This window comes from Notamacropus eugenii, chromosome 7 (genome assembly GCF_028372415.1).
Source record: "Notamacropus eugenii isolate mMacEug1 chromosome 7, mMacEug1.pri_v2, whole genome shotgun sequence".
Lineage (NCBI taxonomy): Eukaryota > Metazoa > Chordata > Mammalia > Diprotodontia > Macropodidae > Notamacropus > Notamacropus eugenii.
Window position 1 is genome coordinate 13,946,461 of NC_092878.1, and position 16,535 is coordinate 13,962,995.

The 16,535-nt window shown below is 42.1% G+C and overlaps 2 protein-coding genes across 13 annotated transcripts in view; one reads left to right on the top strand and one right to left on the bottom strand.

The window, feature by feature from the left end:
* The window catches only part of TEP1 (telomerase associated protein 1), a 63,371-nt gene extending 62,696 nt beyond the window's left edge, over window positions 1–675 (bottom strand). For 4 of the 7 annotated variants that reach the window (XM_072623016.1, XM_072623015.1, XM_072623014.1 and 1 more), the window contains exon 1: window positions 322–669. The gene's annotated coding sequence lies outside the window, so the exon portion shown is untranslated. Of the gene's footprint in view, window positions 1–321 lie in introns of all 7 variants that reach the window. The other 3 variants (XM_072623019.1, XM_072623020.1, XM_072623022.1) reach the window with 3 other exon arrangements.
* Window positions 1–16,535, top strand: part of LOC140513377 (uncharacterized) — a 38,589-nt gene that overhangs the window by 13,302 nt on the left and 8,752 nt on the right. For 2 of the 6 annotated variants that reach the window (XM_072623023.1, XM_072623029.1), the window contains exons 1-9: window positions 1,821–2,299; window positions 2,729–2,845; window positions 2,948–4,084; window positions 4,911–5,141; window positions 8,154–8,372; window positions 9,390–9,417; window positions 10,811–12,198; window positions 14,821–14,881; window positions 15,850–16,377. In XM_072623023.1, coding sequence (XP_072479124.1) covers window positions 2,969–4,084; window positions 4,911–5,141; window positions 8,154–8,372; window positions 9,390–9,417; window positions 10,811–12,198; window positions 14,821–14,881; window positions 15,850–16,377 — 3,571 coding nt within the window. In that variant the 5' untranslated portion in view covers window positions 1,821–2,299; window positions 2,729–2,845; window positions 2,948–2,968. The other 4 variants (XM_072623024.1, XM_072623025.1, XM_072623027.1 and 1 more) reach the window with 3 other exon arrangements.

Consider the following 16,535-nt stretch of genomic DNA (forward strand, 5'->3'; position numbering starts at 1 on the left):
ACACCACTTTTCCTTCCCCTCATTATTAAATGAGATAATATTTGTAAAGCACTTGCCTGGACTTATTGTTTAAATTAATTAATTAATTAAAATTAAAAAATAAACTTGGTACTTAATCAATGTTCCCTTTCCCTTTCTTCTTAAGAGTGTAAGTCTAACTGTCACTCCTCTGCTCAACAAACTCCGGTGGCTCCCTATCTCCTGCATCTGGCCCTCCCAGCCCTCCTTTTCCGCTTTCTTGCATGTCGCACACACTCCAGCCCAGCCCCTGCAAACCAGGCGCTCCCAGTCCTGGCTTGGCTTCCCCAGCCACAACCTTACCTTGCCCAGGACGCCGCTCCCTCTGCGGAGTGTTTCTAATGTATCCTTTCGGGAGCTCTGTGGCACGTGGTTGTTTGCAGGGACCAGTTTTGTGTCTTTTTCCTACAACAGTGTTTGGTAAACGGCATTGGTCACCGGATCTGTCCTGGAAGGGTTCTCCCAAGCCCTGGTCCAACTCCTTCATGGTATGGAGGAAAAACTGAGAGTTAAAGAGGTTACTTCAATCCCCTGTCCAATTCACACAGATAAAGTAGTGATCAAAGGCAAAGACTGGAACTCAGGTCTAGTGTTTCCCAAACCCGGGTTCTTTCTGCTACACCACACTCCGCCTCCTGGATGCTGTTGGGGGTGGGGTGGGGGCGGAGTGGAGGAGGGGGATGGAGTGGAGGGGGGGTGGAGTGGAGAAGGGGGGGGGGGAGTGGAGGAGGAGGCGGGGCGGAGTGGAGGAGGGGGGCGGAGTGGAGGAGGGGAGGTGGAGTGGAGGGGGGGGTGGAGTGGAGGAGGGGAGGTGGAGTGGAGGAGGGGAGGTGGAGTGGAGGAAGGGAGGTGGAGTGGAGGAAGGGAGGTGGAGTGGAGGAGGGGGGTGGAGTGGAGGGGAGGGAGTGGAGGAGGAGAGGTGGAGTGGAGGGGGGGTGGAGTGGAGAAGGGGGGGTGGAGTGGAGGAGGGGGGTGGAGTGGAGGAGGGGGTGGAGTGGAGAAGGGGGGGTGGAGTGGAGGAGGGGGGTGGAGTGGAGAAGGGGGGTGGAGGGGAGGTGGAGTGGAGAAGGGGGTGGAGTGGAGGGGAGGGAGTGGTGAGGAGGAGAGGTGGAGTGGAGGGGGGGGGTGGAGTGGAGAAGGGGGGGTGGAGTGGAGGAGGGGGTGGAGTGGAGGAGGGGGTGGAGTGGAGGGGGGGAGTGGAGGAGGAGAGGTGGAGTGGAGGGGGGGTGGAGTGGAGGAGGCGGGGTGGAGTGGAGAACGGGGGGTGGAGTGGAGGAGGCGGGGTGGAGTGGAGAACGGGGGGTGGAGTGGAGGAGGCGGGGTGGAGTGGAGGAGGGGAGGTGAAGTGGAGGAGGGGGGGTGGAGTGGAGGAGGGGGGTGGAGTGGAGGAGGGGGGGTGAAGTGGAGGAGGGGGGTGGTGTGGAGGAGGGGGTGGAGTGGAGGAGGGGGGTGGTGTGGAGGAGGGGGGTGGAGTGGAGGAGGGGGGTGGAGGGTGGAGTGGAGGAGGGGGGTGGAGTGGAGGAGGGGGGTGGAGTGGAGGAGGGGGGTGGAGTGGAGAACGGGGGTGGAGTGGAGGAGGCGGGGTGGAGTGGAGAACGGGGGTGGAGTGGAGGAGGCGGGGTGGAGTGGAGGAGGGGAGGTGGAGTGGAGGAGGGGGTGGAGTGGAGGAGGGGGGGTGGAAGTGGAGGAGGGGGGTGGAGTGGAGGAGGGGGTGGGGTGGGAGGAGGCGGGGTGGGGTGGAGGAGGGGGTGGGGTGGAGGAGGCGGGGTGAGGTGGAGGAGGGGGGTGGGGGTGGAGGAAGAAAGATTCCCACAGATGTCTGGCATTTTCCTGGCTGCATGCAAAGCCATCTCATTTGGTGGGCTGCAAAAAGACCAGGCTAGTCGCTCTTTTCTGCAGTACCACAGCCTGCAGACGGCTCCCCGTGTCGTCCTCAGTTTCCTCTTCTGCAGCATGCACGAGGCTGTGCCCAGGAGCTCTCCCTGCTCGCAGCTGCTGCACGCTCCCGTCAGTTTCACCGGCAGCTGCTAGATTGTAGCTCCCGCAGCCGCCCGGAGCCCGCAGGGCGAGCAGGGAATCAGTTTCAGTTTTGAGGAAGTCAGAACACTGCTGAGGTAGAAACTTTGGGAAGGAGTTCCCACCTGAACTTTAAAGCTCCCAAAGTTTCTCGGCTGTTTTCTCCTCGTTTTCGTTTCATCTTGAAAATGTGGAAGTTCGATCAGCTCATCTATATCCATATTTGCTTCTTAAACCCCTCCTCCTCCTCGATTAAAGTCATTGAGTAAGTTTTCAAGGAAATGAAACTGAAATAAGGTCTTTAAGTCTTTTGAGAGCTTGGCATTTTGTTTTCTGATTGTGGTAATAAGGGGAGAAGACAGTCATTTGGGAGAACTGCCAGACAATCAGTAGGAGGGCACAGGAATATCTATGCTGGGGAAAAGTAACTTTTGGTAAGAAAGAATGGTGGATGCAGTATCACTTTTGCTAGGTGAGTGTGTGATAGTGTTGTTTTTTTAATGAAAGTGCTATGGGTTTTTTTTTAAAATCTCTGTTTCCACATTAATGAATTCCTCCCAGTGAGCTCAAAATCACTGAACCCCCAAACCATAGAGCCATCTGAAGAATGGTAAGATTATGTGACTGGATTTGCTGTATTTCTGGGGCTCCTCTTTTTTTTAAACTAAAATTTTCTTCCTTTTTATTCCTCCAGTCCCGCTTCCATAATTAATAGGCAACAACAGAGACACACAGGAAAAGAGAGAGAAGCAAAGAAAGAGAAATTGAATTTTACCCTGGCCCAGACCTGTTCCTTTCAGAATGCAAACTGGTAAATTCATCTAAATATTTTCTCCCACAGGGGTTGCTCATCACTTGGCTATTATCAGTATCAGCCTGTGTTAAAGCAGTTTTCTTTTCTGAACTTTTCCAGCAAAGTTGGGGAATCTGATAGATGGCTTTTGAATTTTGGAGCAGATGTAAAAAGGTTGGATCAAACATGTCTGGATCTGTAACCTGCAATGGACCTCATCTAAGAACCTGCTATGAAAGAGTCTCAGGTGATAAATATCTAAAGGATCCTAGGTTCAGTTTGGAAACAGTCACATCCTCTTGTGGCCCTTTCCTAAGAGTCTCAGGGAGAAAACCTCAAGGCTCCTCAGCATGTAGCAAGGACAGTAAAGACTGGATGATAATGGATTACTTTCAGAGATATCCAGGCATAAATGAAACTCTGCATGTGACCCTTGAGGAGTTCCATTTATGGAAGGTCCTACAGGGAACACTGGATTTGTCTCTCTGGAAGGTGAAAGTTGGCTGGCAACTCGACCAGAACTCAGCAATCATTTCCTTCTTTGGTCCCCAGAAAATAGCCTCTAACGCCAAGATTGCCATCAGTAAACTGATGATCCTTCTCAATTCCACTGTGAGAATGAACCCATGGCCTGGCCTGAATCAAGATCAAAGAAAGATGAGTGGTTTCTTTCAGGTAGGGGATGACCTTAATCTCTGTCTCTGGAAAGGAGAACCTTCTGCCTTCCGAGCTTCTGTTACCATGAACGTTAGCAGTAGGCCACTGGACAGACATAAAGAGGTCAAAGCAGTGCCCAAGGTAAGGGTGCTGAGGCAGCGGATCCTGAATGAGCGAGGTATTCCCCAGGTTCTCCTGCAAGTGGTGCTGTTGTCCTCCTGGGCTGAGCATCTCTCAAGGAAGTATCGGCCTTTTATAGATGAAAGCCAGAAGCTGACAGCCAGTGGTGTTTCTTTGGCACTGCAAGCTGCGTCCCAAGAGAAAAGTGCTTCGTTGGTGATCCAGCCCACAGGTCCAGCAGCCCTAGCAAAGGGAATCACTCTGGGAATCCAGGCATTTAAGAGCATTCAGCCCACAAGGAGCAGCCTGAGGAATCTGACAATTGCAGTAAACGATGATGACTTCGTAATTGAGTGTGAGGCAGAATGTTGCAGGCGGTGGCCCCGAAAAAAGGATCACCGTGTCCTCCTTCCCTACATCCTGAGCTCCTGGGAAGCTGTAATAACCCAAGTGGTGGTTGGAAACCTCATTAGCCAGAAAGTAAGTGGCCCCTATTGAGTCTGGTTCCCCTTAGGTCAATGGTCCAAATGCAGCTTTGGAAAGGGTCCATGATTAATCAGTGGGAATGATCAATTAGGCAATGGGGATCTAGGGAATGCTAAAAGAGCTATGGATAAAGAGAAACCTAAAGAAGAACAGGAAATATTTTAAGGGATTCAGAGGATATAATAACCTATTTTCTATCTCCTTTAAAAATAGAACAAAATGATTATGGGTAGAGGAACATCCAAGGCTGTCTAAAATTAAGCTATTAGGCATAGGACTTTAGACTAACAACATTAAGTTAGGGTCCTTTTATTCTTAGTAATACTGTAGAGACAATTAGATCAAGCGATTGTGAAGTTAGCAACATAAATATTATCTGTGTCTCAGTTGGCTTATGTTTAAAAAAAAAAATTCTTTTGTGGTCCATGTTGTAAATGCTTTAAAAAGATGTATCACCTGACCAAAAGTTTGAATTGCTTTATTTGTTATAAACTGTGTTAAAAATGAATTTTAAAAAAATAGAACAAAATAAAATAGGTTAGACACAAGAAAGAATATCTAGTCAATGAAGACTATAAGACGTCAAAAGGTGACCAAGGAATACTATGGACTTTCTTTCTGTGGGGATTTTTTAGAACATGAAGGATCCCTGTTTGGGCTAAGGAAAAGAAGAATGGAGGGCTCTGGCAACCTCGAGGGTGAGGGAAAATGGTTTAGAATTCTTTGACCTGATGGAAACTGTTTTTTTAAAAAGAGAGTGTTTAGCTTAATTTTTGTAGTTATTCTCATTCTTCTTCCTGGGCTTTTCTTTTGTCCACAGACAGATGTGGTGGTTTTCCCTTGGATTCTGGAGCCCTACAACAGGAGTTGGGTCCAGGAGACATCTACCCAGATCCAGGCAGCATTGGAGACCATTCTTGATGCCCAGGATCTCCTCCATGGAAACATCATCACCATTCCTGCTTCCCGCTTGCCTGGTCTGCATTGCCAGATCCTGTATATCATCTGCCTGGATGCAAGAATAGTTCAACAGCACCTGGAAATCAGCAAGGTTTGGCCTAATGTTTGTTTGAGCATGAATAAATTAAAAGGCACTTTATTAAGCATTTACTATATGTAAAGTGTTGTAATAAATGCTGGCATTAGGAAGAGAAATAGAGGGAGAATCCTTGTTCTCAAGGAATTCACATTCTAATTGAGAAGAATGCACGTTTAGGAGTTTCGGCTGCAAGTCTGATGGAAAAGTCCCGTAGTCCTTAGGGCTGATTGTAGTGCATTTTCTTTAATGTCATTTCTACTGATAAAATCCTATCTGTTTCTGTTGTTTAGTTATTTTATAATGCCAAAGGCTTTGGAGGTGAGAACTTTCTTCGTGAAATCTTTAGTACTTGTGGGTGCTGAGGCCAAGCTGTAGTAACTGTAAAAGCAGTTGCCAGGTTGCATCTCCATAGGGTTATTACCCAGGATGATGGCTATAGGGGCTGAGCTAGAAGCAAAGCCATGGTATAATGTATTCTGCCTCTACTGGGGCTCTTACATTGACCTGTCAGTCAGTAGAAGTTAGTCAGCAGTTGGTGCTGGTGGTAACTGTGAGGAAGATGAACTTCTCAACAGTGTTCGTTCCTTTCCATGATGGCTGTGGAACTGAGCTGGAAACAGGTCCAGTGGTCTAGGGGTGTTGCTGTTCCCAGGTCTTTTGGGTTTAGGTCAGGGGTTATCTTTTTTGAGGTCTGGAGGAAGGTGGATATTGAAGTGGCAGTAGTAGTTTGATTTGCCTGACACATGCCAACTCCTGACTTTTCCTCAGGGTGTTTTACTGTTTTAGCTAGGCTGGCTTAGCTGTCCCATAGGTTGTGGTTGATTGGCAGTTAGTGGGGATGGCTCATCCCTTCTTCAGTAGAGTTGCTTTCCTCTGGGTAGAAATGGATAATTGCTGAGGGGATTGGTCTGGAAGTAGAACCAATGGTCTAGGGACCACTTCTTGATGTCATATGCTGCTTATAAATGAATCATTATCAGGCCCATATCACATTCTCATTTTAAGACCCCTAGTTTTCTGAGGTAAAGGTGGGGACCATTGAGGTATGATTTCTCTTTCTCATCTTGCACCTTGGAGAGTATCCTTTAGCTTATCTATCTTCCATAGAGTCAGGTGGGTGGGATCTTACTGGAATGGACTGTCTTAAATCTCCCTTAATGCAGGGTTATTTCCAGTGGCTCTGAAATTGTATAAGATGACTAATCCAGAAAAATCTTCCCCTCTATTTGTTCCTTCCCTATTGTCTTCAAGCATCCTTCGAATTGTTTTTTCACTTCAACCCCTAGAGCTGTAGTTCTTCACCAAAGTCCTAGAAAAAGCAGTCTACACTCATTGCCTCCACTTTTTCTCTTCTCACTTGTCAACACCTTGCAGTCTAGCTTCTTGCTTCATCACTCTACTGAAAGTGCTCTCTCCAAAGTTACCAACAATCCAGAAGACAAAACCAAACCCCAAAGCTACCAACAGTCTCTAAACTGCTAAATCTTACGATCTTTTCCTCAATCACACAGTTTGGGGTAGCCAGGGGAAAAAAGCAAAGAGAGCATTCTGTCTATGTTTCTAATGCTTCTGGTGTGTGGAACCTGGAGGAGGCCAGTTTAACTACATCGTAGAGTATTTGGGGAAGGGTTATATGTAAGAAGGCTACAGAATCTTGGTGATATGTTTAGCTTCAGTATATGTTAGTGGGTCTTGAGCTACGGTCTCCTTGACTGAGCTTTCTGAGACTGGCTGTCCACTGGCCCATACTGCCTTTCAGGTATGTTTCCTATTCCAGTTGACTCAAACATATTCAAACATACTGACCCTACTCTGCAACATTGGTGTAATGCCAGGTTCTTTGGGTTTAGGATTCAAAAGGTCTAGCTTCAAGTTATTTGCCAGTTGTGCAGATGTGGGCAAGCTGCAAACTACTCTAAATTTCCATTTCCTTGTTTTTAAAATGGAGATAATACACCCTGAACTATCCTATCTACCTCACAGAATAATTGTGTGGGAAGTACTTTGGAACATGCAAAGCATCACCTGTATGGGAGCTTCTTTTACTATTTTGAATAATGTTTTTTCTAATTATCAACGAATGAACTGGTGTCAGGGATGAAAATGGATCAGTCCTACCCGTGGCTCTCTTCTCATTATCACTCTGTTCCTTCCTTTCTGTTCACTTAGGTCCAATCCACACTAGGGAAACAATTTCCCATGTACTTGATGTCTATTGGTATATTTGTCTGTATATTGTTAATTTTTTTTACATATGCACATCTTGTCTAACTAGATGATAAGCAGATTGGTATCTCCATCAGTCTAGGGACTTTGTCTTATCTCTCTCTGTATCTACACTATCCACCATTGTACCCTACGCATCTTGTGTGTGTGTTTGTCCTTCATTCTCAGAGGACCATGACATCAAGATGAAGACATGACTTGCAGTTGACTTTGATTTGAGTGAGGGAAGGCTGTACAAGGTCACCAACCTCACTTTCTTCTCCTGAGCCATGTGAGTCCAGTGGCCTGATATTCATCAGGACAACTGGAGATGGCCCAGGATGCAGTGGGAGACCCTTGCCATTTTAGGCTAAGGTCTTACATTCTCACTTTGAGTGAGATACACGTAGGTGCACAATACATATATTATTTGGAAAGTTGGCGGAACATACAAAAATGTCTTGAACCTCAGGAGCAGACTAACCTAGGAAGGGCTTATGGTCATTTTCCTGACACAGACACAAGTCTGGCAATTTCCAGCTCTATGTCTCCAGCTCTCTTTCAAGCCTGTCGCTCCCTTGTGACTTCATTTCAAGTGTATTGACTCAGAAGGAAGGGAAAGATTGCCAAAATGCACTCTGTGTGCTTTATCTCATTTCTGTTAGCTCAAGTTTTTGTTGCTTCTCACCAAAGAGCAGACATTTTTATGGAGACAGATAGTCTATGTATTTCTAATTACACTGGCATTGTCATTATAATTATAATTTTTGTAATTATATTGATAATTATTTTAATGATCATGATTGTTATGTATTTCAGCAGGTCATTCACCAGATGGTCTGGAGCTGCTTGAACAATTTCCTGGGCTCTTTTCTGGAATCCATCTCCTTTCCCATATTAGATCTGGAGACTGCTGAGAATTCCAACTCCTTGCACATTATGTTGGAAGAGATCCATAACTTCTTAAAACAAAAACCCAATACGTGGATGAAACTAGTACAGATAATTCAGCCCCAAAGAGTGGCCACTTCTAAGAAGGTAAAGTTTCAGTGAATCCAGCATCAACCATCATGGAGAGAGGTACCTTAGACAAGTGTGAATCTTCCCACTTGCCTTCCTGGCTCTTGGCTCTTGTGTGCTTCTGATACAACCACTGCTTTGATCTTAGTGTCCTGGGCTGCTTCCTGCCTGGAACCCCAGCATTTCATCTCTCTGCTCTAGTTTTTGTTACCTGATTTATTCCTCTTGATCCCAAGCTATGCCTCCTTCTGTGCCATCAAGCTTTCATTTCCCCAAGGACAGCTACTCCCTGTTAGCTTCCTATAGTCATTCAAGCTGGTAAAATAAATTTACACTGAAGTGGGAGTAATTGCCCAGATCAGGGGTGGGGAACTTGTGGCCCTCTAGGTCCTCAAGTGCGGCCCTTTGACTGAATCCAAACTTGACAGAACAAATCCCCTTAATAAAAGGATTTGTTCCATAAGACTTGGACTCAATCAAAAGGCTGCACCCAAGGACCTAGAAGGCCACATGTGATCTCAAGGCTGCAGGTTCCCCACACCTGACTGGATTAATGTATTACTTTTCTTTGGCAGATTTCCATTTTAATAGAAAAACTAATTGATCTAAATGAATAGATCTCTAATGGTGGAATCTAAGGAAGATATTTTGGGGATAGTAGTTTTCTTTTCTCAAACTGCAGTAGATTGCTGATTCGAGGTGGGCCAGCGACAACTGAGTCTTCCCCTATAGAAACAATAATAAAGTGAAAGTCAGTGACATTAGATGTATGGATTGTCACCTGTTCAGATGACTGATTTGTAATGAAAGGTCTAATGCACAGGTGCTCTCAGGGACCAGTATGAGAATATATAGTCTGTTTTCTTCTTTTAGAGATAAAATATTAACACAGCCAAATCCAGGGACTCTTAGACCCTTCTAGAAAATGTGCAAAGTTGCAGTGCTTCAGTGTTTTATCAATGGCATGGTTTCTTCGGTTTGCTCGATCTTGATTTGTTTCAAATACGTCAGGTGTCTTCCATCTTTCCCTTTCAGGTGACTGAAGATTTCGGGTCCCCTCTTGGTAAGTACACTGTTTGGAAATATCATAGAGTTGACATTTTTCAGCTTTCTGGGGAGTTCAAGCATCTTCTCATTCACAAACATTTTCTTTCAAAATTTTCATCTAATCTAACATGTTTATCAAGGCTATATTAATTAATTAACCAATCACCATTAATTATTTAATTAATTATTATTACTTATTTATTAATCTAACATGTTTATTCATAACCTATGTCCTCACATTCCCAAGGGCATTAGGCTAAAGGACATGTCAATCTGTGTCCCTGTTGCAGTTATGATATACTTCATGCTTTACTCCCCAACTCCTATCTTTACCCCTTTAGTCAGTAAGACAATAGAAAGAAGAGATATAATGAATTCAAATGATTTTATATTAACCCATTTGATGTGCTATTTAATAACTGACATTACTGCAGGAGTTACTGATGCTACTGCTTCACCCTGGTGGTTTTTTCAGATACCTTAGAGTCTGAGTCCTAAGAAAATTATAGTAAAACTCATCATTTAATTCATCAATAAAGGCTGTCCACCTCCTGTACATCTAGTTCTGTGGGAGACCCTCCTGCTCTCAAGGAGTTTACAATTTAATTAAGGTGACAAGACCAACATTATACAATTAGCAGTGTGGTATATAAGAATTACATATGTCTATCCTCCACTGAGATCTTCCTCAAATAGCTGGGTTCTCAAAGGCTATGACAGCGATCTTACTAAGGTGGAAGGATTCGTCATAAGGAGGAAGTATGAGCAAAGGAAAGGGAGGGGGGGATAGATTAATACTCACAAAGGAGGAGGCTCAGGAGCGTACAGTGTCATGGAAACCAAGCATATCAACAGTATCAAAGAGAAGGGAGGTATCCATAGGATCATAGATTTTAAGGTGGAATAGACTACAAGGGGTCATCCAGTCCAGCTACCTGGGCTTAATAACAACAACAACCACAATTAACTTTATGTAGGACTTTAAAGCTTTATAAAGTATTTTATAAAGCATTTGAAAGTGCTCTACCCCTATTGTTTAATCTTTACAAGAATCCTGATAAGTAGGGAAGGAAATAAGTATTTATAAAGGACCTGCTATATGCCAGGCACTCTGTTAAGTGCTTTACAAATATTATCTCATTTCAGATTATCCCCATTTTGCAAATAAGTACAGTGAAGCTGAGAAAAGTTAAGCAATTTGCTCAGGACCACATACTAGTAGGTATCTGAAGCAGGATTTGAACCAAGTTTGTTATGGTTCTAAATCTAGCCCTCTGTCCTCCATGCCACCTACCTTTGTGCCTAATAAGTCCACTGACCTATCTGCAAAATACTATAAATGAGGAGGGTAAGGACTGAGAAAAAATTTTTAATTAAACCCTGTTGTTCAACCCTATTCTTTCTTCTAGAAACCATCGGTTTCTGTCAGAAAGAGGACCGAGCTTTCATCCAGTACCTTAATGACTCTCCAGCTGTTTTCCAAGAGTTTGAGGATGATTTAAGGAAGACAGGCTGTGTTTTCCAAGCTTGTACCTCTTTGGAAGCTCTTAAATTTATAGCAGAAGGAGAACACTTAGATCCTTCTAGCTGGGAAAAAGCTGTGGAGGATGCTTTTCAGAAAAATAAGAAAAGATATACTGTTCACTATGAGTCCAACTCAGATATTCTAAATGTTCTGAAGAAGCAACAATCACTTATGAAGTCTTTTACAACCATACGAGAATATGAAGGTCCTTGCTTTGTAGGGCCAACTGAGGAAGTGAAGATGTTTGTACAATGTGTTCAGGAAATGACTTTGAATGAAAAGCTAGTGTGTGTGGAACATCCCATTATCCATCTGCCTAGATATATGGTGGTCAAAAACACAATAAACAAGTTGTTCCTTCTTCCTCACTCTCCAGTGACTATAGCCTTGGAAGAAGATCCTTTGGGTAAGATCACTTTTCAGGGACCCCGACAGGATGTGCTTGAGATAGAGAGGCAGTTTTATAGTCTCCTGAGTGGTTTTAAGGACTGGCCAATCTTGCTTTCCCCATTTCAAGTGCAGTTCATCCACAACCTTCAGGAAGAACTCTTTAATGAGAATTTTTTCCTTGCTCGAGATATTTTAGCAGTGCTGAACACTTCTGATAGAGTTATGATTTGGGGCCTTGACATTGGAGAATTGGTAAAAGCAGAAGAATTACTGAAGACCCTGGTTTATGAAAGGAAGATTGATGTAGAGGAAGCTGTCCATTGGGCAATCAATGAGCAGGAATGGGAAACTCTACTTATAGCACTAAGTAGTCAAAAGAAAGTCACTTTTTATGGTGTCAAATCACAAGAAGATATCTTGACTTCAGTGATCATAGTGGGCAGTAGGGTTGAAGTAGTTGAGGCAGAGATCACTGTTAGGGAATATTTGATGAGTTATTCAATAACTGAAGACAGAGTTATTTGCCCCCGACCTGAGCTGGCTGAAGCCAGAGAAAACCTACTTCGGATAATGAACTGGGGAGACTTAAAGGTGAATGTTTGGATTCAGACTAACCATTCTACTTTAACCTTGAAATTAAGAGGACTTCGAAGACATATAAATGAGGCCAAAGTTGTTGTTCAAACTGATCTAGATTCGTTGACTATGAGAAGCATCCCCATAAGGCACAGAGGAGTACAACAATATCTTTTGGGGACTGGAGCTACCGTTCTTGTCACATTTGCTAAGGAACTCCAGTGTTTGGTGAAGATGCAAGTGCCAGAGGAAACTAAAAATGCTTTGCTCTCTGAGGTCTCAACCTGTAGGGAGGAGAGTGAATGGGTAAGAGTCATCAATTCTTGATAAAATTACATAACTGAAAGGGAACTTGAGTCTTTTCCCGCCCCCTTTATTCCAAGACTGGAATAATGCCTCTTCTATTCTCAGAAGACTTTAAAGTAGGGACCCAGACTTGCTTAAGCTCTTTTTGAGGTTCACTCATTCATTAAACATTTATTAAGTACATAGTAAATATAATACTGTGCTGAACAGTGGAGGAAGTTAAAATTTGGTCCTTTCCCGCAAGGAATTTATAATCTAGTAAGATGTACAGGCATATCTCAGAGATATTGCAGGTTTGGTTCCAAAATACTGCAATAAAGCAAATATTGCAGTAAAGCAAATCATAAATTTTTTGGTTTCCCTGTGCATATAAAAGTTATGCTTATACTGTACTCTAGTCTATTAAGTGTGCAATAGTATTATATCTAAAAATATGTACATACCTTAATTTGAAAATATTTTATTGCTAAAAAAAAATGTGAACCATAATCCAGGCCATCAGTGATTCATAATCTTTTTGCTAGTGGAGGGACTTGCCTCAGTGTTGGTGGCTCTGACTTATCAGGGTGGTGATTGCTGAAGGTTGTGATGGTTTTGGCAATTTCTTAAAATAAGATAACAATGAAATTTGTCACATCGACTCTTCATTTTTACTCAAACACTTAGAGGCCATTCTAGGGTTATTAATTGTTCTAATTTCAAAATTGTCGTATCTCAAGGAATAGGGAGGCTGAAGGAGAGGGAGAGAGAAAACAGTCACTCAGTGGAGTAGTTCGAACATACCCAACATTTATTGGTTAAATTTGCCCATCTTATATGGGCATAGTTCATGGCACCCCAAAGCAGTACAATAGTAACATCAAATATCAGTAACAATAATAGGTATAATAACAATGAAAAAGTTTGAAATATTGTGAGAATTACCAAAATGTGACACAGAGATATGATGTGACCACATGCTGTTGGAAAAATGGCATTGCTAAACTTGTGGGGTTGCCACAGATCTTCAATTTGTACAAAATGTAGTATCTACAAAGCACAGTAAAGGGAAGCACCATAAAACAAGGTATGACTATATATAAATAAATATTACACAAATGTTGGTGTTTAATAACTTTGAAGTATTGGGAAGCAATCCTTCCTAGACTAGATGGTTCCTAAATTTCCTTTTAACTCTAAGATTCTATGACCAAGTCCTACTTATGCCAGAATGTCCTGGATTTTGAGTTCTTGTCCCACTTGACAACATACTGTGAAACAACCCTCACTGACCCATTTTAGCTATCATTGGCTTTTGCATTCTTCCTTTTTTCCTCTTTAACTTTTCTCATCTGTGCTTGGGATGAATTTTCCCATTTTTAAATATAGTTTCTATGCATGGATCTATGTCCATTGCTTATTCATTTCATAAAGTCCATTAGGATCACCTCTTGTATTTTATATTAATCCGAAATATAATCAGTATAAAAGTATTCTTCCTGATGTCTAACCACCATCTGTCTTGTGGAATTTTTGGTCCATTTATTTTTACTCTTTTTAGTAAACATTGGCGGGTATCTTCTACATAGTAATTTTTTGCATACTTAGATGCCATTTAGTGGTTCTACCATACTAGTCCAGAATTTCAAGGCAGGAGGACAGAGTCTCATACTCAGCTGACTAACAATGGGATTTATTTTTAGTATATTTTAAATCCTGCTACTTTACTAAAGCTATTGTTTCAAATGATTTTTAAAATTTGAATGATTGAGGTTCTTTAAATAGATAATACACCATAGATATATGCCAGATAGATATGCCACCATAGATAATTTTGCTTCCTCTTTATCTGTTTATTCCTTTAATTTTTTTTCTTGCCTAATTACAATAGATAGCATTTTTAGCTCTATATCAAATGTTAGAGGAGACACTGGACACCTTTGCCTTACCCCTGATCTTGTTTGGAAGTATTCTAGTGTTTCTCCAATTACAATTTAAGTAGATATATTTGACCATGATAACTGACAGTTTACAAACCAATTTAGTGGATACTGCCCTAGGCTTTGATCTTGGTTCAGGTTCCAGGAAGCAAAGTAGCAAGTGAAGTAATCTGGGATCACTAACCCTTTTGAAAATTGTGAAGGCCGATTCTGAATGTCATGGTAGTTAGGATGAATATGTTTTTAAAATGCTATGTAGACTAGGGATATGGAACTCTACAGATAAACCAGTATGGGATAAGCAGAACCTAACTACTTCTGAACAAACTAATCCTCACCAAACAGGGATAAACACAGTGGTTAGCAGCATTGAAGGATTTCTCTTAACAGATTATCAGCAATTCAGTCAATAATTTTGCATCTTTATTTTTAGTCTTCCCTCCAAGGGAAGGATCTCAATCTTACCAGATTACATCATTGGTCAAATGTCGGTGTTCTCTTAAGTCTTTCCCTTGATTTCTTCATCTTTTAGTCCAATTAGCCTTTTGTTTTTGAGACTAGAAAAAAAAAAACTTTGCACATGAAAAGTTGAAGAATAGTTTATAAACTTCTGAAACTCAGGATCACATAGAGTAGTCAAAAGAAAGATCTCAGAGTCTTCTGGGGAATGTCATGTTTTGCTAATACTCTTTCTTTCTCTTAGACTTCTGTCCATGAGCTCCTGAAGGTTCTCAGAAGATACAGAAATGAACATTTTACTCTTGGTAAGAGTGAAGAGATGTTGACCTGTTCTCTGGGATCCCTACTAAATAGCTGATTTTTCTTTCCTCTCCAGATGCTTGAGAATTTGGAGGCATTATCCCATTTTAGATAAAAGTATCTCTTCCCAGTTACTGTCACAGTGGCATGGGAGACACTACGCAGCATTCTAAAGAAACTATAGTGCCTGTGGTTGTTGAGCATTTTCAGAGCAATGGTACACATTACTTTTGAATACTGCTCTGTGCCTTCTTTTATCACTGTAGGTTAGATTTGTAAAGGATCTTAGACATTAGAAGTCTCCTACTTCCTCAGCCTATTCCAATAAGTATATGGAAATTCATACATGTAACAATTCTATATATATAAAATTTTCTTTGTGTTAATAAGTTTCTGAATAAGTTGAAGTTCTATCTTGTCAGTCTTAAAAAAAAATCCTACTTTGTCATCCCTCCACATTCATTTCTATTTATCATATATTATATAAATTTTTTAAATAGCAGTTAAAACTTGGGGACTTCCACAAGTCCTCTTGTCTTGGGTCCACAAGCCAAGTGGGTTGCCGTTAGCAGTGTTAAGCAATGTTTATGAGTACTATTAGAAACTCAATATATGAAGAGAAGGGGAGAGAGGGAGAGATCAATCTATTGAATTTAGTCTTTTAACTCTCCTTTGCAAACATGTTTCTGGTATATAACCTTAGCCCTTTGCTAGAGTTCTGGTACAATTCATAATTTTCCTGATATCAGTTAAATTAGAAAATAGTTATTTCCATTTTCTATATGCTAATTCTCAGAAACTGAAGACAATTATTTAGCCTTTTTCAGACTAAGTATTTTCAGTTCTTCTGACCTTTCCTTATACATCCCATTATTCTGGGCTCTTCATAGGCAGCATGGGTAAGAATGAGTCAGTTTTTGCTTCCTTTTCAAGAATCTGGGGTATTTTATTCATCTTTTTTCTCTGTTTTCAGGTGACTCTCCACTAGGACTGGTTCAGATATTGGGTAGGGAGGTGAATTTAACCAAATTTCAGGAAGCTTTTGAGGACTTTATGAATGGATTTTACAGTGAAACATTCAAAAGTGATAAAATCATCAGTTTCAGTGAAGACTGTCTTCAAGAGGTCTTGGATCAGGGGTACTATTTCCCTCTCAATTTGCATCATCATGGAAATCTCTTAAAGATCCAGGGCTTTCAGAAAGATGTGAAGAAAGCTGCCACTGCTGTCCAAACACTCATCCAGGAAGCTCAGGACGCAGATAGAGCAGCAGAAGCCCTGAAATCAGTAGTTCAGTGGCACTATGACATTGGGAACACAGGTCTTTCCCCATTTGACAAAACCACAAATCTAAAGCTGGAAGCAGCATATAGAAAGGAAGAGGAGAGCGTGGAAATCATCTTGAATTGTAGAAGAGCCCAGGTCAACTTGAAGAAGAGGAAAGGTTTGGTGCCAGACACAGGGACAGTCTTTAAAATAAAGCGAGAAATCTGCATATGGGGTGAGTTGTCCTTTCCCTTTAATTTTCATTTCTCACTTACTCAGGGTTTACTTGGCTTTATCCCTTTCTTTAAGCTCTCATTAATCTCATTTCCAGATTCATCCTCAATAATTTCTCTTAAATGAGAGTGAGAGGGGTAGTCATTGACATAGGTTGTT